The 19,689-nt window shown below is 47.7% G+C and overlaps 10 protein-coding genes across 10 annotated transcripts; 5 read left to right on the forward strand and 5 right to left on the reverse strand.

Moving 5' to 3' along the window:
- Nucleotides 1-999: 999 nt before the first annotated feature.
- N7466_011309 (MFS transporter) lies at nucleotides 1,000-2,848 on the forward strand (the record flags this gene model as incomplete). The annotated part of the gene is made up of 4 exons (XM_057170698.1): nucleotides 1,000-1,072; nucleotides 1,144-1,509; nucleotides 1,567-1,623; nucleotides 1,683-2,848. The coding sequence occupies 4 exons, from the start codon at nucleotides 1,000-1,002 to the stop codon at nucleotides 2,846-2,848; spliced, it is 1,662 nt and encodes a 553-aa protein (XP_057015419.1).
- Nucleotides 2,849-3,325: 477 nt separating this feature from the next.
- Nucleotides 3,326-4,112, forward strand: N7466_011310 (uncharacterized protein; the record flags this gene model as incomplete). The annotated part of the gene is made up of 4 exons (XM_057170699.1): nucleotides 3,326-3,401; nucleotides 3,473-3,763; nucleotides 3,900-4,006; nucleotides 4,062-4,112. The coding sequence occupies 4 exons, from the start codon at nucleotides 3,326-3,328 to the stop codon at nucleotides 4,110-4,112; spliced, it is 525 nt and encodes a 174-aa protein (XP_057015420.1).
- Nucleotides 4,113-5,120: 1,008 nt separating this feature from the next.
- N7466_011311 (uncharacterized protein) lies at nucleotides 5,121-6,083 on the forward strand (the record flags this gene model as incomplete). Its single annotated transcript, XM_057170700.1, has 1 exon — nucleotides 5,121-6,083. The coding sequence occupies one exon, from the start codon at nucleotides 5,121-5,123 to the stop codon at nucleotides 6,081-6,083; it is 963 nt and encodes a 320-aa protein (XP_057015421.1).
- A 400-nt stretch (nucleotides 6,084-6,483) lies between these two features.
- N7466_011312 (putative G-patch domain protein) lies at nucleotides 6,484-7,616 on the reverse strand (the record flags this gene model as incomplete). Its single annotated transcript, XM_057170701.1, has 2 exons — nucleotides 6,484-7,431; nucleotides 7,512-7,616. The coding sequence occupies 2 exons, from the start codon at nucleotides 7,614-7,616 to the stop codon at nucleotides 6,484-6,486; spliced, it is 1,053 nt and encodes a 350-aa protein (XP_057015422.1).
- Nucleotides 7,617-8,147: 531 nt separating this feature from the next.
- N7466_011313 (uncharacterized protein) lies at nucleotides 8,148-9,904 on the forward strand (the record flags this gene model as incomplete). The annotated part of the gene is made up of 3 exons (XM_057170702.1): nucleotides 8,148-8,357; nucleotides 8,441-8,800; nucleotides 8,864-9,904. The coding sequence occupies 3 exons, from the start codon at nucleotides 8,148-8,150 to the stop codon at nucleotides 9,902-9,904; spliced, it is 1,611 nt and encodes a 536-aa protein (XP_057015423.1).
- Nucleotides 9,905-10,148: 244 nt separating this feature from the next.
- On the reverse strand, nucleotides 10,149-11,003 carry N7466_011314 (SDR family NAD(P)-dependent oxidoreductase; the record flags this gene model as incomplete). Its single annotated transcript, XM_057170703.1, has 2 exons — nucleotides 10,149-10,829; nucleotides 10,884-11,003. 2 exons carry the CDS (start codon nucleotides 11,001-11,003, stop codon nucleotides 10,149-10,151), a joined length of 801 nt encoding a protein of 266 aa, XP_057015424.1.
- A 573-nt stretch (nucleotides 11,004-11,576) lies between these two features.
- On the reverse strand, nucleotides 11,577-13,109 carry N7466_011315 (bZIP transcription factor; the record flags this gene model as incomplete). The annotated part of the gene is made up of 3 exons (XM_057170704.1): nucleotides 11,577-11,668; nucleotides 11,714-12,629; nucleotides 12,711-13,109. 3 exons carry the CDS (start codon nucleotides 13,107-13,109, stop codon nucleotides 11,577-11,579), a joined length of 1,407 nt encoding a protein of 468 aa, XP_057015425.1.
- Nucleotides 13,110-13,736: 627 nt separating this feature from the next.
- On the reverse strand, nucleotides 13,737-14,836 carry N7466_011316 (uncharacterized protein; the record flags this gene model as incomplete). Its single annotated transcript, XM_057170705.1, has 3 exons — nucleotides 13,737-13,988; nucleotides 14,062-14,283; nucleotides 14,339-14,836. 3 exons carry the CDS (start codon nucleotides 14,834-14,836, stop codon nucleotides 13,737-13,739), a joined length of 972 nt encoding a protein of 323 aa, XP_057015426.1.
- A 679-nt stretch (nucleotides 14,837-15,515) lies between these two features.
- Nucleotides 15,516-18,290, reverse strand: N7466_011317 (snoRNA-binding rRNA-processing protein NOP14; the record flags this gene model as incomplete). The annotated part of the gene is made up of 2 exons (XM_057170706.1): nucleotides 15,516-17,948; nucleotides 18,006-18,290. The coding sequence occupies 2 exons, from the start codon at nucleotides 18,288-18,290 to the stop codon at nucleotides 15,516-15,518; spliced, it is 2,718 nt and encodes a 905-aa protein (XP_057015427.1).
- A 133-nt stretch (nucleotides 18,291-18,423) lies between these two features.
- N7466_011318 (uncharacterized protein) lies at nucleotides 18,424-19,657 on the forward strand (the record flags this gene model as incomplete). The annotated part of the gene is made up of 5 exons (XM_057170707.1): nucleotides 18,424-18,472; nucleotides 18,532-18,651; nucleotides 18,707-18,767; nucleotides 18,820-18,956; nucleotides 19,011-19,657. 5 exons carry the CDS (start codon nucleotides 18,424-18,426, stop codon nucleotides 19,655-19,657), a joined length of 1,014 nt encoding a protein of 337 aa, XP_057015428.1.
- Between the last annotated feature and the right edge of the window lie 32 nt (nucleotides 19,658-19,689).

Genomic DNA, 19,689 nt, shown 5'->3' on the forward strand with positions numbered 1-19,689 from the left:
CATTTTCGCTCCTTTTTTTATCTTTGTATTTCAATCGGCTGGCTGTCTCCGTTCATTGCATCAATTCCTACTATTTTCATAGAAATCACATTGATTAAGATTGGGATCTTCCTGACACCACATCAGCCCTTAACAGTAGATGCTATGGCAAAGGAGATTCAAATATATAAAATAAGTTCTACTATACATAGATGCCGTGCAGCGGTATGTACACAAGGGCGGGGCTTCTAAAGGCTGTGATTGGGTATAGTGAAGATTAAGGAACAGGTCCAACGGCCGCTAGTGAACGTGATACACTGATAAGAAGTGGGGAACTTTTCAAAAGTGGAGAGAAGTATCCATGTTAATTGAAATTTATACATGATTTCACTCATTGGTTGAAAGTAATATCTTACAATTGGAGTGAAATAGTCTGAATGGATCCTGTGACCAGTGAAAGCATTCAATGGGACTCGGATGCCCGGAACTTGTAAATGGCTCGTGCCTTGTGCCTTGTTTGGAGTTGCCACCGCAAACTCTGCTCGACCCATAGAAGTGCTCCAAACACTTGAAATAAATGCATAGATATTATATAAAGAATATGATTCTATAAATATGAAAAAGAGAGAACTGTCTGCAATCGGATGTCAAATAGATCAAGGGGCCTCAATTCTGCACATTGCATGTTATATGCCCCCCCTTCATTCCCCCGCGGAAGCAGAGGAAATGTATGGGCGGCCGCTCCCGGGCTCTAGCTTTACCCTATTGAGTAATAGAAGATTCTTATCTTTCTCCCCCCACCTTTTTTTCTTCTTCTTATCCTCAAATTCTGTCTTTTGGTCAATTTCCTCTCTCGAAAAAGCCGTTCCTTTGAAGACGTCTTTTCCATTGGCTCCTTCTAGTATCTTCTATTCCTCCTTTGAGACATCTCGAAAGGTCGCGTGCCTCAAAGCCCAAGACCAGGAAGATTCGACTTGCCGGGACTAATAGCCGTAAGGTCTTGAATACTTCCAAAGCACAATGGTATTAACACAAGCAAGATCATACCCTTCGCTCGACGACAGCTTCCCTACCGTTCAGCTTTTCCTTCTAGGTATCTTTATCTCCCTCTCTTTCTCTCCTGCCATTATCACAAGCCATAGGCTGATCACCGGTTCCTCTTAGCAATATGTCGTGTGGCCGAGCCAATTGCCTTGACGTCCATCTTTCCCTACTCATGGGTGATGGTCAAGGACTTCCACGTGGCCAAGAGCAGTGATTCCTCTTTCTATGCCGGAATCTTGATATCCGCGTTCTCCCTAGCGGAGGCTGTCACAGGCATGTTCTGGGGAAGTCTTGCAGACCGTCTGGGCCGAAAACCTGTTTTGATCTTCGGCTGCTTTGGCACCATGCTCTCTTTATTCATGGTGGGCTTGGCTCCCAACTTCTGGGTCGCACTAGCCGGCCGTGCCGTGGGAGGGGCGCTCAATGGGAACATTGGAGTCATTCAAACCATGGTGGGGGAGTTGGTAAAACGACCTGAGCATGAACGTAAGGTTGTCAATCCATGTTAATAAGATATCAAATTGCTAATAGTTATCACTACAGCCCGTGCGTATGCCATAATGCCTTTTGTTTGGTCCATTGGCACTATCATCGGACCTGGTAAGTCTTAGCCCATTCCCTGCTCAAGATACGTGGCGCTGTATACTAATCAATAACAGCAATTGGAGGCTTACTTGCAAGACCTGCGGATGTTTATCCTTCTATTTTCCCTCGAGATGGAATCTTTGGACGCTTCCCTTATCTGTTGCCCAACCTTGTTTGTGCCTTTATGCTTCTTTTGAGTATCATTGGCAGTTGGCTGTTCTTACAGGAGACTCATCCAGATATGCAGCCTGATCGTGATGAGTTCTTCGAGCATACACCGGTTGAGCAGCCTCTCTTGGCAACGTCAGGAGCCACTGCCAATGCTGGAGTTGACCTTCGAGCCGATTCGTACGGAACCTTCAACCAGGTTATCTTATACGAAGATGAGAGCTGGGAGGTACGGGAAGATGGGACTTTACCTGCCTGGAAAAAGATACAAAAACCACCAAAGGCATTCACTTGGCGTGTCACTATGCTGATCACTGCCCTCGCCATCTTCACGTATCATTCGATGACCTACGACCATTTGTTGCCCATTTTTTTACAGGACGATAGGACCTCTGGCTCACAGACTTCTTTATTCGATATCTCGGGAGGTATTGGTCTTTCCACTCAGACTGTGGGTGTTATTATGTCCACTGATGGCATCATTGCTCTTGTGATCCAGACTGTGATTTTCCCGGCCCTGGCTCATTGTCTTGGGGTATGGCGACTTTTCGTGATGGTGACGATACTTCATCCCATCTCCTACTTCATGGTTCCGTTTTTGGTGTTTCTGCCACAGAATTTTATTTTCTTTGGCATTTATACCTGCATGATCGTTCGCAATATTCTTTCTATCATCGCCTTCCCCGTTTTGCTCATATTGATAAAGCAAGCCAGTCCATCGGACTCGGTTATGGGTAAAATCAACGGACTTGCTGCATCTTCCGGAGCGGCTTCGCGCACTATCGCCGCTCCCATTGCCGGCCTGTTGTACAGTGCTGGTGCAGGTATCGGCTGCACTGCCGTGGCCTGGTGGGGTAGCAGTCTTGTTGCCCTGCTGGGAGTCCTCCAACTTTGGTTCATTCAGCAGAAAAAACATTCGTCGGTGATAATCGAATCCGCGAAATCTTGCCACTTCCTTCCGGTTTCCAAGCAGCCAATCAATCATACCGTCCACATTATCGTGACCGACACAGATGGTGATACTCCTCCAGAGCACCTATATCCAGCGGCATCGGAGGACATGCGGACCTAATTACTGGTCTAGAAAATAGATCTCTTGTCTTCCAACCCCCTCAACCAGCCTATATCCGCAACACGGCCCGTTTGATGCGGACTTCATTTCTCATACCAGAACAGCGATCATTGTTTTTAGCGACTTGCATTATTCCTGGAGTTGGGTATTTGTTCTTACATACTTGATTTTTTGTGACCTTTATCCTGAAATTTAGCTTATGTGATATGACCAGATTTTTGAAACATTGAATGAGAAGATGAAGATGGAGCAGTGATCAAGTGCTACCTTTCAAAAGAACAGAGCAAATAGACTAAAAACAACACGATTTGAAACTTTTCAGTTCTAGAGACTGGATTGAAGAGTGAAGTTTAGTAAATAAACGTATAGATCCAGTGGACCCTCACGTGATGATAACCGATAACCGATAACCGCGTCATCTCCAGACAAGTGGAATCGAGCTGGCTTTTCTTTTGAACGATATACCTGTTTTTCATCATGTACCGGGACAAGGCACAGTTTTTGCTGCTGCTCCTGACGCTTCTGTCACTCACATCCTTGGTCCTAGCCTCTAGTAAGAAGCGCTCCCGATGGATTTCTAGATATTGGTCCACGAGCCGAATGCTAACCATTTGCCTTGTCCAGCACCGACCTCCTTCTGCAAATGCACCTGCTTCTCCAATAGCACGATCATCCCTCTTGATCCGGCCAAGTCTACCACAGGATCGTCTGCCATTGACAATGTCCTGAACCTATACGATCGTGCCTTTGATAGCGTGGAAGCGGACGCAGCAGAAGGCGACCACGACATCAGCCCACGAGCACAGAAATACCGTGCACTTAGCTGCAATGATTGCAATCGCAAATTCTGTTTGAACTACGAGCTTCCGACGTGTAAAGGAGCAAAGGAGGAGGACGTGTTTACAACCTGCTTCCGTAAGTGAGATTCCATGAAGAGGACCGAGACTTTGAGGAGATGGGCCGGTGGACCATGGAGAAGAAAAGAAAAGAAAAAGAGGAGAGAGATGGTAAAAAGCAACAAATAAATGGGCTGGAGCTAATTTGTGTATAGAGCGAGATTCGCGCAAGGATGAAGCGGTAGTTTTTATTTTCATCTTTGCTACAGGTGGACTGTTAGTATGGGCGCTTGCCAAGCCCTGGATCGAGCGATACCTCGAGGTAAGCATTGGATTAATATTTTTTGAAGGCAAGCGAACTAACGATGAATCTTTAGGCTGCCCGAGAACGCCGATCGTATATGCCCGTTTCGGAAAACGATAGCTAAGAAAAGAAAAAAGAAAACAAAACAAAAGAGCAAGAGTTTTAACGATCAAATCCGTTTCCAGTCATATGCAATTGTTCGTGTTCGTACGGATACGTAAGTCTAGATAGGCTCGAAGCACCAAGCTATACGGAAGGCAAAAAAAAAGAAAAGAAAAATGACGACAACGGAAATTCCAGAGTGATAGGGCGGACTTGGCCGAGAAAATCACCAATGATATCACGGCAATAGAGCATGGAATGTCGGATAGAGCGGACTCGGGTTCAGGGGGGGCGCATCAAGTCAATTCAAGTGCCACGTTGATTCGGATCTATTGGTTCTTAGCGCATCAATTTTCGATAGATTGATTGAACTTTGTGATGGGTCCAACTCGACTCCATATGCACACTCGGGATTCGTCCAAGATGAAACAATTCCAACTTCTTTTTTATCTTGAAATTAAAGACCCCACAACCCGGTATCAGCTCCTCTTTTTCATTCTTCATGAACCAATGGCTGAGACCGGCGATCGTGATCAATTCCAACATTCCGCTGAAAGCGATCGACTAGAACCATGAATCATCGAGCATGAGATGACGAAGTCTTATAGAAGAGTTGGATATGGACTGAAAAGCAAAGGGAAGTTTTTTGGGGAAAAGAAAAAACATAGCAAAGTTGGGAGAACCAGAGAAAAAAAAAAAAGTGGATATCTTTGTAACGGAGTAATTCCATCTCTTCTCTTCTCTTCAACCAAGAAAACCTGCTACGATTCCCTTAATTAAGATTACGGTCTTGGAGAGAATTTTTCTTCTTATTTTTCCTTCCCCCCTCATTCTCATCTATTATATTGCTCTCTTTTTTTTTTCTTGTCCCCTGGACCCTTGAAACCCGAGATTACGCACGACCCATCGGAGCTTGAAAGATCGCCAACCCTTGTGGCGTTGATATAATCACTATATACCCACAAAACCTCGAACCCCATATGCCAAATCTAAAACAACCCCATTGGTTTTGAAAAGACAAAGAATCGATATGGCCATCTTTGATTCCGAAAAGCGCCCTCGTGGCTTGCGCGTTCCGTCTCTCACGGCGATGAAGAATGGAGCCAACAAATCGCAATTCTCCTTCGGCAGCAAGAAATCCATCGATGTGAAAACTCCCGAGCATGAAGTCACCCCAGTGGTTGCAGTGGACGTACCTGCCCTGCCACCGCAACGAGCCCCGCCACCGAATAAGGAGCTACCGCCCCGACCAAAATCCCAAATTCCTCCTCCCCCGCGCATGTTGACCAAAGTGCCACCACGGCGCCAGGTTCCCAACAGTGAGCCTAATGGGAATCAACCAGCTACCCAGCCACCTGTCAATCCACCCACATCTGCCCAGCCCCAGCCACAGCAGGCGCAACCACAAGCACAAGCTCAAGCTCAATTTCAAGCTCCATCACCGCCTTTCCAATCATCACCGCAAGCGGCCTCACCCCAATCACAAGTCTACGCCCCATATACCCCATCCGCTACACTGCCAGCTGCCCCGCAACCGGTCAGACCAGCTGAGCGATCGGTGGTCGTGGAATCAAAGGCCCAACAAGACCCTGCTTCATTCCCTGCCGTACCTCCAGTGACCCTCTCGCCTCCACCGAGCGACGATAACGAAGCCTTGACCCCACTTGAAGACTTCATTCCCACGCCCGACGAATCTGGGACCCCCCTCGGAAATCTATCCACCGAAGAGCTATCAATGCCTCCTATGCCAGATGTCGAGCCCGTGGCGGCGCCATTGAATAAGGTTCATTTTGCCTGCTTCCAGGAGCACCGGAATATGCCCGTGGCGCAAAACGTGTGGTGTCCACTTCCATGTCAGACATGCCACAAGTTTGACCGAGAGATCCGTCATCGATGTGTATTCTGCTCCCTGCGCGTCTGCGAGGGATGTTACCAAACGTTGCAGAAATGCAAAAACCGTTCTTTGAATGAGCTGATGCAAAAGATCGGTTGATGCTTTCTGTCTCTATAAACGCTGTCATTCTTTGATTCTGTATTTTTCTTTTGCGTACTTTGGTATCTTGTTTTATTTTTGCATGATTCGGCGCAGTGCGTTCGATTGCCTATTGAGGATGATAGACCCTGAATTATACGGAGCAGCGGTCACTTATATCTGTGTTGATTCATTTTTCTTTTGTCTTGTTTTTTTTTTTTATACTCGTTATGATACCAATGGTTTTTGTGTATAGTAGGATTTACCTAGGATGGTTGAATCTATATTGATAATAAGCTCTGTCCTGAGCAGCAACATCAATGCACATGGGAAGAATTGTGAGCTGATCTCCAGCTGTCGCTAAAATAAGAACAGAAAGAAGCAAAAAAAAAAAGTTCCGTAACTTCATGTATCACCGTTTTCAATCATGATCCTCCTCCGTTAAACCGGGGCAACCGTCCAGTTCTAAATCGGTCTCGTAGCGGAATTTGCACCAGAAGCAATACCGGTATGTTTCACGTAGGTGTAGCACCAGTTTTTCAAGGCGTTCTGAGGCTGGCAAAGCATTGAAGGCATCCAACTCCGGATCCTCTTCTTCAACCTCTTGTTCCAACGCTGCCGTATAAGGTCCCGACTGATTCCCAATCGCCTGTTTATCTTCCTGCTCCAAATCACCATCGTCATAGCCAGGCAATTTCGAGTTCCGGAAAAACGACGAAGGAAGCGAAGTCTGAAGAATCTGTCGAGCCTGTTTCTCCCGTTCGCGCTCCTCGTACTCCCTGACCAACCCACGGTAAAGCACACTAACCTGCGAAGTCGGCTTCACACGCTTAGGCCTAGGTTTCGGGTCCGATGTCTCATCCTCCTGCTCAGGATGAGACTCTCCGTCCTTGGAAGTCTCGTCCTCGTTCTCATTCTCATTCTCCGCATCCAGATCCAGTCGTTCAGCAACCTTCTGCGCAGCACGCACCTGTCCCTCAGTCCGTCGTAGCTCGCGTTCTTCCCGCACTCTATCGCGATAATCACCTTCTTCCCGCTTAATCTTCTTCGTAGCTTCCTCGGCCTCCTCGCGAATCTTGCGCTTCTTCTCACTGTCCAAACCAATACCACCCCGGCCATCCTTTAATGTGAGATTCAGGGGTTCCGCACGCGTCTGCATCAGGCGTTGTGTCGCGTCAAGCTTTCCGTCCGGCGGTGTATCCGAGTCGCGTTTTCCCAAAGCATCTCCAGCCTTGAAACCCAGCTTCGCCATCATCTTGAAGCCCTTGTTCGTGGGGTCCAGCGTACTCTTTGCAAGGGCTTCATCGCGACGGGAAGCTTCAAGCGCAGCTCGTTCAGCTTTGGAAGGGACTCTGCCGCGAGCTTCGGCCTAATTGAAAACCCAAAAAAAAAAGGTTAGTGATCTGCGACAGCTGGGAAGGGGCGCAAATGCAGGAATGTGACAGGTACCTCGCGTTGTTCTCTGCGTTTTCGCTGGGTAAATGACTCTTTCTGGGTAGGCTCCTCAATCACCATGGACATATAATCGTCCTCTTCGTCTTGATTGGAAGTCATGTTGGGGGTGAATAGGGAATTGTACAAAATTAGAACAGAGAAACAGATTTTCTTGGGAGCCGCAGATTATTGGAAGTTGCGGGGGGGAAATAGCCTTAAAGTGGAGTTTGCGATCAGCTTAACTCCACCACTCATGTGGACCGGAACTCATAACAGCTCTATATATTGCTCTAATATTCCCCTGTAACCTTGGAAATAGCATATCCAACTTCCATGTAAGTAATATTCCGGGTCCATCAGTGGAGAGAGATCGCTGTTATCCGGAAGATTGCATTAGTCCAGTACTTATAAGTTATTACTGTATGCAAGGAGAGGCCTTGACGTTCTTGGTAATTCAAGGGACCCGGCAACTTTCCCATATTCAAAGATCATCCTTGTTTTTCTCCCCTTGAGGATAATCCCTTTGGCTCGACCGTTTCGGCTCTTTCTTTCAAAAAGTCGCCGGCTTTGTTTATTTTGGTCCAGATTTAACTACTAGTATGTAGCAAGACACTCCCCCCCCCTTCCTTGTGTGTCAAGGGCAACTTCGCCATGTTTTTTTTACTCGCGTTGTCCATATTCCCGCTGGCTCTGGCTAATTCTCCAGTTGTGAATTTAAGCTACGCCAAATATCAGGGTCGTTCGAACTCGGGAATCTCGCAATGGCTTGGGATGCGCTACGCTGCTGCACCCGTGGGCGATTTGCGATTCGAGGAGCCTGAGGACCCTTCCTCGGTTACGGGGGTTCAGCAGGCGACACAGGTATGTTGGGATGAAAGGCGTTCATATGGCTTTTACTCGTGCCCTTTTCACCCCCTCTCGACTAACATTGCATCCCCTTCTAGCATGGATCGCTCTGTATTCCAGTTGCTGGAAAGCGAGATACAGCTGTACCTTCTAATACGGCCGAAGATTGTCTTTTCATAGATGTCTATGCCCCCACGGAAGCAGTCACTTCAAAGGCTTCCTTGCCAGTTTATTTCTTTATTCAAGGGGGTGGCTTTTCTGCCCTGTCGAATCCAAACTATAACGGATCCGGTCTAATTCAAGCGTCCGGAAATAACATTGTTGTGGTCACCTTCAACTATCGCGTTGGGCCATATGGATTCCTGGCTTCTGACGAAGTGGTGCAGGGTGCCAGTCTGAATAATGGATTGAAAGATCAACTCAAGGCACTTGAATGGGTGCAAAAACACATCAGCAAGGTATGTATTCTCTTTCACGCCATTTCAGATATCTGACACCAGCTCACAATCTTTTGTATTTAGTTTGGGGGAGATCCAGAACATGTTGTTATCGGTGGTGACAGTGCCGGCGGCGCATCGGTCACTTTCTTGCTCTCTGCCTATGGTGGACGAGATGATGGACTATTCATTGGAGCCGCCGCCGAATCTCAGAGCTTCGGAACTGTGCTGAACGTGTCCGAGAGTCAGGTTGCGTATAACAGACTGGCAGCCCGAACAGGCTGCAACAGTACTGAAAATACACTGGCATGTCTTCGCGACCTTGACGTTAGTACTCTACAGAGCGAAAACATCGTCACGCCTCTACCAGGTGCCACAGGAAATCCATTATACCTATATAGCCCGACAATCGACGGAGATCTAGTCCAAGACTACACATACGCACTCTTCGAGCAAGGACGATTTATCAAGGTCCCCGTGATATTCGGCGACGACACAAATGAAGGCACAATTTTCGTTCCCGTCGGAACTTCGAGCGTTGCCCAAGCAGACACATTTATTAAAAACCAATTCCCTGCCATGACAAAGGAGCAAATGGCCAAGGTCAACAGCTTGTATCTCAACAAGAACCAGACACAGAACTTCCCTAATGCCGGTGCTTATTGGCGACCTGGCAGCAATGCATATGGCGAGCTCCGTTACATCTGTCCAGGAATCCACATGTCCTCCATATACTCCGCTGCAGGTGTTCCAACTTGGAATTATCACTACGCCGTTGTGGATCCCGAAAGTACCGCCTCGGGATTCGGGACATCCCACACAGTTGAAGTGAATGCCATCTGGGGTCCGGACTATGTCAGCACGAATCCACCAGACTCGTATTACACTAGCAATGCAGCTATTGTTCCTGTCATGCAGGGTTACTGGACAAGTTTTATTCGGTCTTTGAATCCGAATACCCACCGGGACTCCTCTAGTCCTACATGGCGCAACTGGGGAGAGGGAAGTGATGCTTATAAGCGCATTTTTCTGCGAACAAATCAGACAAAAATGGAGACCGTGCCGGCAAAACAGCAGGAGCGTTGTAATTATCTGATTAGCATTGGGGTCGAGTTGGGACAGTAGTGTTCTGTCTGATACTGTATATATCAGCATTTGGAAAGCCCGTGCATAGACTGGTCTTTTATGGAGGAAGTTGATACTATAAAACTAATAACGCATTGATGGAAATGCATTCTACTACTAATAATTTGTGCATGCTGTTTCAATGCCCTAATCAACCAAGAAAGATTTCACAGTTTGAATCCTCAATAATCGCATAACTATCAATCGGTTCTGAGGAATATGTAATGCAAATGGCCGACTCTTCTCACGACATGTAGATTCCCCCACCAGCCTGGATAGTCTGACCAGTAATCCATCTGCTCGACGGCTCCGCAAGCATCGCCACAACAAGCGCGATATCCTCAGCCTTCCCCAATCTATTCTCAACAGGTGTCATTGACTTTTGAATTTGAACAGCCTGCTCCGACCCCGGGCCTCCCGTCGCGCGGGCTATCATGTCAGTCTCTGTCAGGGCAGGGGCAACAACATTGACAGTATGCCGAGCAGCCCCCAATTCCGACGCCCACCCACGGGACAGAGCCTCCAACGCTACCTTGGTTGCAGAGTACAGACTTGCCCCCGGACGACCAATACGTCCCAGAACAGACCCAATATTGATGATGCGGCCCGGGCTGCGAAGATGAGGAAGCACAGCCTGTGTCATGAAAATGACGCTGCGAACATTGACATCCAGAATGTCAGTGTATTCGTCGACACGGATATTTCCAAGAGGCTTGCCAAACTCCACGCCTGCATTGTTGACAAGGATATCGATGGAATCTCCGAATGCCGCCGTGGTTTCGTCGATAATTCTCTTTGGAGAGTCCAGGCTGCGCATGTCCGCTTTAATCTTGATTGCGGAAGCGCCGTTGCCGAGTTCGTTGATGCTAGTGATGACTTGGTCTGCCAGTTCCTCGCTGCTGGGAGACACGAAGGTAATTGCGATCTGAAAGCAGGTTAGATTTTGCTCATAGAATATTTGTAAAATAAAACTTCTGACCTTGGCTCCACGCTTCGCGAGCTCTAAAGCGGTAGCAGCTCCGATTCCTCGCGACCCTCCAGTGACAATGGCCACTTTTCCACTTAGGGTCAGAGGATGATCATTGGCGCTTGATTCCATCTTAGCGTTACTTGGGAAATTTCCAAATTAGATAAAATATAACTTCTGGAATATCAGATGTAACTGAGCGACTGAGTGAATAGCCTTGAACTTACATAGTATTTATACCACTATCGATCGTATCCACACAATACTAAAATGATAGTACTTAGATCTGCTATGCTTTAGTCAGATAGGTATTGGTCTAGAATCTTCCTGTAGTACGCTTAGTGATCAGTGACTAGATCCTCGAAACAGCTGGGACTGATCAGTGATCAGTAATCCAATCATTACCGAGGCAGAAAACTACCGAGGAGAGCGACTTCAAAAGGCTCATGGATTCAAAATTAGATAGATCTCAGGCCGACGGTTACAAGGTAATCATTGAAGCAAGCTGACAAATTGAAGTAGCTGTATTCCTCTAAGAATCGGATCAGTTTGATTACGAGGTGAAATTGATGTTCGATTCCAGCATTTTATCAGTGCTACGAACTAATACAGATCAAATCGGTAGGAGAATACACTGAGCTAAGACGTATATGACCTGTAAATTATAGTATTCAGAAATGGTATTTAGATGAGATTATTGACTGTTCACATGATTTTTGAGATCTGGAGGGCTTTCTCCACATCATCGCGCTGAAACCCTGGTGAACAACCCAAGCAAACTCCCTTGCTTATCAATGCTGTGAAAGTTAGAAAAATCATCATGAATGAGATCTGGAGCTTACCTGGTACGAAGAGCGAGAGATTGATGTTCATTTGCGGTGATGAGCGTGCTCTTTGCCCTTCATTCAACAAAAGCCTCTGCCGAAGAAACCCTTCCAGATCATGCAAGTCAAACCATTCACCTTTTAGCTGCTCTTGTATATCTGACGGGACCAGAGACAAGGGTTCCTCGACGATCCCCCATCTTTTATCAGGAACAAATTGGGTGCTCGCACTTTGGCCTTGTGTTGAGGGAGCAGGATAATGGGTTCCAGCACCGCCCAAGCGGAAGAACGGGACTTCGTCCCATCCAACCAGCAGATTTTGGCTCAATTGAGCATTATATTCTGCTTTGAAATAAGAAGCCAGGCATTCGCGATTCATCATACTAAACATAAGCCCAAACGGCCTTTGAAGTTGATCCAAACCAATAGACTGATCGCATAGAGCCACATATCCTTGGTAGATGGCTGCTAGATGCAGCTTCTTGATAAAATCAGACACCCCCACAATAGACTTTCCTGAAAAGCCGATGATATTTCGCTGGATATCACCTTCGGGTTGATATGGTCCATCGAAATTGATGACCAAGTTGGAGGAGAGGTCTGGCGATGGGGGGTTGATTGGTGGTTGAATTGAAGATTGGGATGACCCTGTGGTCTTGATAAGTGTACCAGAGTGCTGTATTCCATCTTCGGAGCTTATTTCAGATGCCAAAGAATGAAATGTTCTCATCATGTCACGTAATTTCAGTGTAAGGCCAGATTGGGAGCCTAGCACCCCACTTTGGACTAGTTGCTCACTAAATGAAAGAACAGCGGTGCTCATGTTATCTAAGACAAGTTCCAAGTGGGTAACGCGTCTCTTTAAGTCTTCGATCGTGTTTTGCTGACGAGAGCGATATGCACGTTGTGCGAGACGAATTTGTGTACGACGGCGCTGTTACAATCAGAAATTCGATTCACGAATCACGTACACCAATCCTGATGACACAGGTGAATGGGTTATCATTCGACAAACCTCTTCGAAGTTTTCTTGATCACTAAAATCATCTCGTACAGCTGCAAAATTCTTGGCTGACGGCGCAGACTTCCTTGGTTGACGTCGTCGGCGTTTTTGCGGCTCTGATGTCGTCGTTTGGTCTGTGTTTGTCCGGGTTGAGGTTGTTCTGGACCCTTGGGGCTTGTTGCCTGTAATAGGTAATTGCCTATCACTTTGGCCTGCTCGAGGCTTGAATGACTCTGGTAAGGGATAAGAGCGGGCCGAGAGCAATGAAGTGATATTATAGTTCACAGACTCTTGCAATAGAGGACGAGGACGAGGATGGCTTTGGGTGGACAATGCTGGTCTTTGATGAATGTCCGCCCGATTTGAAAGAGGCAGGTCATCAGACATCTGCAGTGGTAATTGCTGGTCCATGACTTGGCTCATAAATTCTCGCCAAGGTCGGAGAAGATACAGATTGTACTCGATATTGGAATTTGATCAGTCGTCGCCTACAGCATTCGGCTAAATTTTTTACAAAAACACCATTTTGGGGCATCTTACATAGGTATGAGTGCCCTGTTCTATTCAAATATTTCCATGTTTAGTCACGTATATGGACCATGGATGGACGGTCTCCCCGAGTCCCGAGTCCCGCTCATGTAATAGAGTTTCGATTTGGCTCGGCATGCCGCATAATCGGTATGATCACTCATCATTCCGAATGCCGAATCCTGATTAGGTAAACTAGATCCAGTTCGAGAACATCAATTAATGCTTCTGTATTGAGAAGGCGAGAAGCATATTTCCAAATGGAGAGATCATCTGGCCAGGTCCACCGGTGGGAAGCAACCTTGGAATTCAATGTTGGCATTGGCAAATACAGCTTCCAACATTTTGTGCACCGAATGGCACCAGAGATTTTACATAGGTGATGCCAGGACGACTACATAACATTTGAAAGCCATGATAGATCGATTAGAGTGTCATTTGAGATTATAATCCAAAATCGCTGGCGGTACAACTCTATTACATTGGGTCTTTTGAAGTGACCCTGTAAACCTAGATGTTGCTTGTGACACCTGGCTGAATCTCCTCCAGAACCCGCATCAACTCATTATGCACACGTTGTTGAACGCTTGCTCCCTCGTTGCTTCGAACAAATTTGCTTGACTCCTTCACCTTACACTCGCTCATATACTGACCGTGACTGTCGATTCCCGCCGCTGCACTATGAACGAGGGTACGTCCGCCGACCTCTGTTGATCTCGCGATCAATGCTTTGGCGACCGTGATCACAAAGCCAGTGAGTCCCTAGAAGTCGGCATCAAATTCAGCAGTTGGGTCAAATCACCAGCGAAGGAAATGGTAGAGTATTGAATCATACCTTGATTTCCTTGTCAAGCTCCGAATGGCACAAGCCAGGATTGACACAATTCAAAATCACTTGCTGTCTGGCGTGCGCACCCTTGTCCATTGCTGCGGATATGGAACGGACGAGAAAAACTTCAAGAAGTTTCGAAGTATTATATCGATCCGCAAGATAAGCCTTGTTCTTCTTCTTGAAGGCCTCGAAAATCGAGGATTCTTGTTGTTCCAGAAATTTTGCCTTTTAAAACCATCAGCTTAGAGACTGAGTAGGGCAAGCACTCGAGGACACCCACGTTTTCGTGTAAGATAGAAGTCGTTACCACCAGCCTTGGAACTAATCCTGTTTCCCCTCCTGACTTTCTCATGATTGGAAGAAGGTTAAGGGCAAGCAGGAATGTTCCGATAACATTGACCACGATGGACACTTCAGTCCCTTCGCATTCCTCGAACGTGTTGCGCAGAACACCCGCATTCGCAACAAGGACATCCAGCCTATCTAGCGAATCGCACTTTTTGGCAAAGGCTTTAATAGATTCATAATTGGACATGTCGACTTGCCACACCTCGATGACATTTTTGCGGTTTGTGGAGGCTTCGATTGAAGCTTTGGCGTCTTCACCTTTCTTGATAGATCTCACTGCGAGGATAACTCGCGCTGCTCCAAGTCTTACAAAATGACGGGCGGCTTCAAGCCCTAGACCAGTGCTTGAACCGGTGACAATGATGGTTTGGCCAGCAAACGATGTCGTAGGAAGAGGAATGGGTCGCAGCTGTGCTGCGAGTGAAGACATACTTGCTGTGTGTAAATGGTTATAGACGAAGAAAACTTGACACTCAAGTGCTAGATATCCCTTTGAAGGTTATATACACAACTATGAATACTACGGTAGTACAGTATGTACACTATAGCGGTCCACGGGTTGATTAGATCATTCCCTTTCCAAGGTCATCGTCGGATGAAGTCTGTCCCGACTTGTAAGCCGCTGGTGATCAGTAATCAATTGACTTGGCAAAACTATTTCAACAATCGAGTATTTACACAATGTGGAATCGCCGGGAAGATCTCATAATCTTGCCCGAGCGATAAGTTTATGGCGTTAGTAATTCTGAAATTCATGGAAGGCCGTGGGCAGTACATGTATGTACTAGAGTGGAGTAAACCAGTTGACACCATTCAAAGAGACCCTACAAAATGCAAAGTTCATTACCCTAGGATATTCATGCCTGGCACACTATAACCGTCAAATATTGAAGGTAGGCGTCACGCATTACGACAGCTTCATGACGGAAAAAAATGATAAAGGACATCGACTTTTGATTCCCCACCCATGCACCAGCCCTGTTGAAAAAGGGCAAAGAACAAGACTATATGTGCAAAAAAAGAACAATAAACAAACATTGTAATAACAGATGCCAAATGGTATCGAAAAGACCAAAAAAGGTTGTGAGGTAAGTAGACAAGCAGATCTATCAGCGCTTGCCCTGGCGTCCTCGCTTCTCGCGCTCGTAATCGTTGGCAGCCCGACCCTCCTCGTTTTGGATCTCGGCCACAAGCTTCTTGTACTTCTTCTCGTACTCGGAGTCGCGCTCCTTCTTCTCGCGCAGCTTCTCGCGAGCAACAAAGCTGGAGTCCTTGCGGAGTTCGCGCATGGCACCCTTGCGCTCGCGCTTGATATCGGCCTTGAGGCGGTTGGACTCGGCACGCTCGCGATCTGGGTCGTAGTGCTTGTCTGGGTTGAAGTTCTCCTCGAACTTGGGGATGGCGGATTTGATAGCCAGGGGACGATGATCGTGGAGGAGAAGGAAGCGGCGGGTGAGATGAGCTTTCTCCAGGTGGGAGGCGAGCTTGTCCAGTGTGGACTGGATCGAATCGCGAGTTGCGGAGAAAGTCTTACCCTTCAATGACTGCTTGAGGTGGTTCAAGACGGCCTGGACAGGAGTAAAGATCTCGGTCAAGGCAGACTTTTCAGCCCACAGATCTGAAGCAGTATCAAGGAGGGAGACAAAAGTAGTCACAAGGGAGATCTTCAAGTCTTCCTCGGCCTGAGAGGTCGAGGGAGAAGTGAGGATGTCGCTGAATTGCAGTTTGCGCGAGGTGACTTTCTTGGATGACGCGAGCCGAACAGATTCCTGGGGTTGACGGCACGGGAAGAATCCAAGTTTGGCTGTGGGCTCTGTGGGAGCGAGGTTGCAAAGGGCATTAAGGATGTAGTTAATGAACTCAGGCATATATCTCTTCGCGACTGCCTGGTACTGCAGGAACAGACTTGTGGCAAAGGCACCGGTTGCAAAGTCGGAGAGGTTGTTAACTGAGCACTGTCCCAAGAAGCGAGCAATACAAAGATGAGCAGGTGTTGAAACGGCATGGAAGTGATCCGAAGTAGGGAAGACAGTTGAGATGCCGGTCAGGATGGCAAGGTCTCCAGGAAGCAAGTTCAACGGGCGCTCGTTAGAGATCTCACGAAGGCGAGCACGGAAGGCCATAACCACGTTCATGGCGTGGCTTTTGGCCAAGGAGTGAATATGACGCAAAATGTTTTCCATGAGCGCAAAAGATAGCTCCTCGGTCTCATTCGCCATGTAAGAAACATGCTCAACGAGGATCTCGGCAAAGCGGCCCAGCTTGGCCTTGTTATCAGGGTGAAGACGGGAATGATGCAAGGCACGAATGCGCTGGATCACTGTCGCGACATCCTGGCTAGGCACACCCTCAATCAACTCAAGGAAAGCCTCATGGTCTTCCGGACAAGGATAGGTAAAGGCCAACTTGCCATCCGATGTCTGATTGGCTGCAACAGCTGTTGATGCTGCACTGGCAGCTGGTAGAGACATTCCATTAATGTTCTCGTCCTCCTGTTCTGACTCCTCAGATTCCTCGTCTTCCGAAATATCCTCCTCCTCCATATCGCTTCCGTCCATGTCGAGGCTGGCGTTAGACCTCGTCTCGACAAGATCATCGTCAATGACGAAATCATCCTCATCTTCCACGGCCAAGTCTGTGCGGGGCTCGTATGTGGGAAGACCAAAGGCTGTCGCATCATCAATCTCAGACTCGTCATCATCGTCCTGGATGAATGAATTGTTGTCATCGTCAGCTTCATCGTCGCTGACATGTTCACCGCGCATTCGCTTGAGCCGGTTCGCCTCTAGTTTCTTTAGCCTTTCAGCCTCCTCCTCAACCTTCTCTTCCTCTGTCTTTGTGCGGTCGGTGGGTGCGGATCGCTTGTCGAATGTCAACTGCTTGATCCGTTGGTCGTACTGCTTTTCGGCGTCTGTCTTCTCTGGCGCTGAAAGCATAGCTGCGCGCTCTGGGTTCATGGTGTCCAGGTCTTGCTGAGGAGGCTCTTGCTGCTTAGCCGGGACCTTCATGCCTCGCAAGGCCTCAAAGAGGTCTGGAAGCTCCTGGTCCAATTCATCCCGCAAATCCTCATCATCCTCCTTGGCCTTTTGCCGTTCCTGCTTGTAGAATTTGGACTTGGCAATGACCTCCTTCATAACTTCGGCCTTGGACTTCTTGCGATCCGGCTGGTCTTCAGCATCCGGGTCGTGAATATATTCCCCCTCGTCTTCATCCTCATCGATAAATCGCTTGCGCTTTCGTGTCGCTTCGTCGTCGGATTCATCGCCTTTCAAATCGCCGTCATTCTCGCCCATCTCAAAATCGTCACGATTGGCCTCATCAAATGAAAGAGACTGGCCCATGTGAGTAAGCTGGAACTCGTCCTCCTCGTCTTCAAGGTTGAACATCGACTCCTTGCGCATCTTCTTTTGACTTTCTCTTGCGAATCGTTCGGCAGCCCGCTCTTCGGGTGTCATGGTCGGGTCGTTCTCACCGAATCGGCGATCAATAAGTCCACCAACTCTGTTACGGCTGTTCATCTCTTGTAAAAGCGTAGCTCGGCGCTAGAAATTGGAAACTTGTCAGCATCATATAGAGAAGGGTATTCGATATGTGCATACTCTTTCTTCGCCAAGTGACTTAGTCACACCGGGGCGATTATTCTTAGCAGTGGGGGGCCCATCGCGAGTGGTGGCTTCGAATTTGCTTCTTGCTGCAGGGACCTTGATCTCAAAAGGATTGAATCGATCTCGAATAGCCTGTAAAGCGGCATTGCGTTGGTTTCGGTTTTGCGCAGTTGCACCGGATTTGGCGTTCTGTTGCTTTTGCTTCTTGGACTTCTGGGGACCAACAATCCCACTGTCCCGAAGCGATGCTTTCAGCTGCTTGAGCTGAGAGGGCGGCATTGTGGCGTGAAGCGAATGCGTGGGTATGTATAGTTTTCTTCTGTTGCTGTAAAGCAGCGGTTGAAGAAAAAAAAGATACCGCCTTCGGCCGCCGATATTCTGCCGCGCATCTTCTCCGCACTCTAATCCGCCCATGTACATCTCTCCACCATGGCGCCTGTTTCCGGAGATGGGGTACTTTGGTTATGTTTAGGTTCGGAATGATCGTTCACTTGAATAGAATGACAATTAACGGTTACAGGCATATCGCTATTCTTCGCTGTACGCGGAATCGTCACTGATCTCCGTCAAGTGTCTGACCTGACGGAGATCAAACAAGTCGATCGGGAAGACAAGATCATCAGCGAGGGGACGGAGGATGGTGAGTACACATAACTCATTCGATCTATGACACTAGTACTGACAAGTCGTCTTAGCTCTCAAGTTAGACACCCTATTGAAGCTTTCCTCCAGCACAAGCCACGACCTACGAGCTGCGTATGTATAAAGCCCCACATGCGATGCGCAACGGTCATTAACACATCCATAGAGCCCTCCGCATCATCGCCGAACGATCAACGAAGGACGAGACGCGTGAGATTCTACTAGACGACTTATCAAGCAAGAATAAAGCACGACAAGGCCGAGCGCTAACTGGCCTTCACTTTCTTGTCTCCAACCGAGCCTGTATGCATTCTACAAAACTACTGGAGTTATGAACACAATGCTAATAATTCATAGTGTCTCGAACCTCAGTTTGCGCGCGACTCCGTGACCTCCCTGCATACACAGCGATCATCAACTGCCTCTGCAACTTTTTGGAGGAGCATACTGAAGTAACATACCCGACAACTTCCCCCGTTCTTGCCCGGACTCGCCCACTGGGCGAAAAGAAAGCGTTGCAAATCCTCAACATACTACTTCCCGAAAACGTCCCTGCAGCTTTAGAAGCCGGTCTTGTGACCCGATGGCTCACCAAATATCCTTTTCCGTGTGTATTGGACGAACCGTCACGGCGACGAGATGTGGTGGTTCTATTGAAAACATGGTGGTCCGATGACACGGTCATGAGCTCCATTGTCAACAATGTGACTTCACACGCAGAAGGAATCAAACAGCTACGCAAGCATGGATTGATGGGTAGCATGATCGAAGAGGAGACGGAACAAGATGAAGATGGAGATGGGGACGACGAGGAAGAGGACAGTGATGTCTGGATGGTTAACGGAGAGGATACAGCTGGTTCTTACCGAGGATCTTCTTCACGCAGACCCCAAGAAGGAAATGCGGATGAACAGGCGCTTCGCCGACGGCGAAGAGAAGCTATGGTTTTAAGTGAAGGAGGACGGCCGCTTGGACGAGATGATATTATTCAGCGGCCTCTGTAGGATGATTGATCGGGACTCGACTATTTCATTTG

Source organism: Penicillium verhagenii, assembly GCF_028828195.1.
Source record: "Penicillium verhagenii strain IBT 33310 chromosome Unknown utg000013l_segment0_segment0, whole genome shotgun sequence".
In the NCBI taxonomy this organism is placed as follows: Eukaryota; Fungi; Ascomycota; class Eurotiomycetes; order Eurotiales; family Aspergillaceae; genus Penicillium; species Penicillium verhagenii.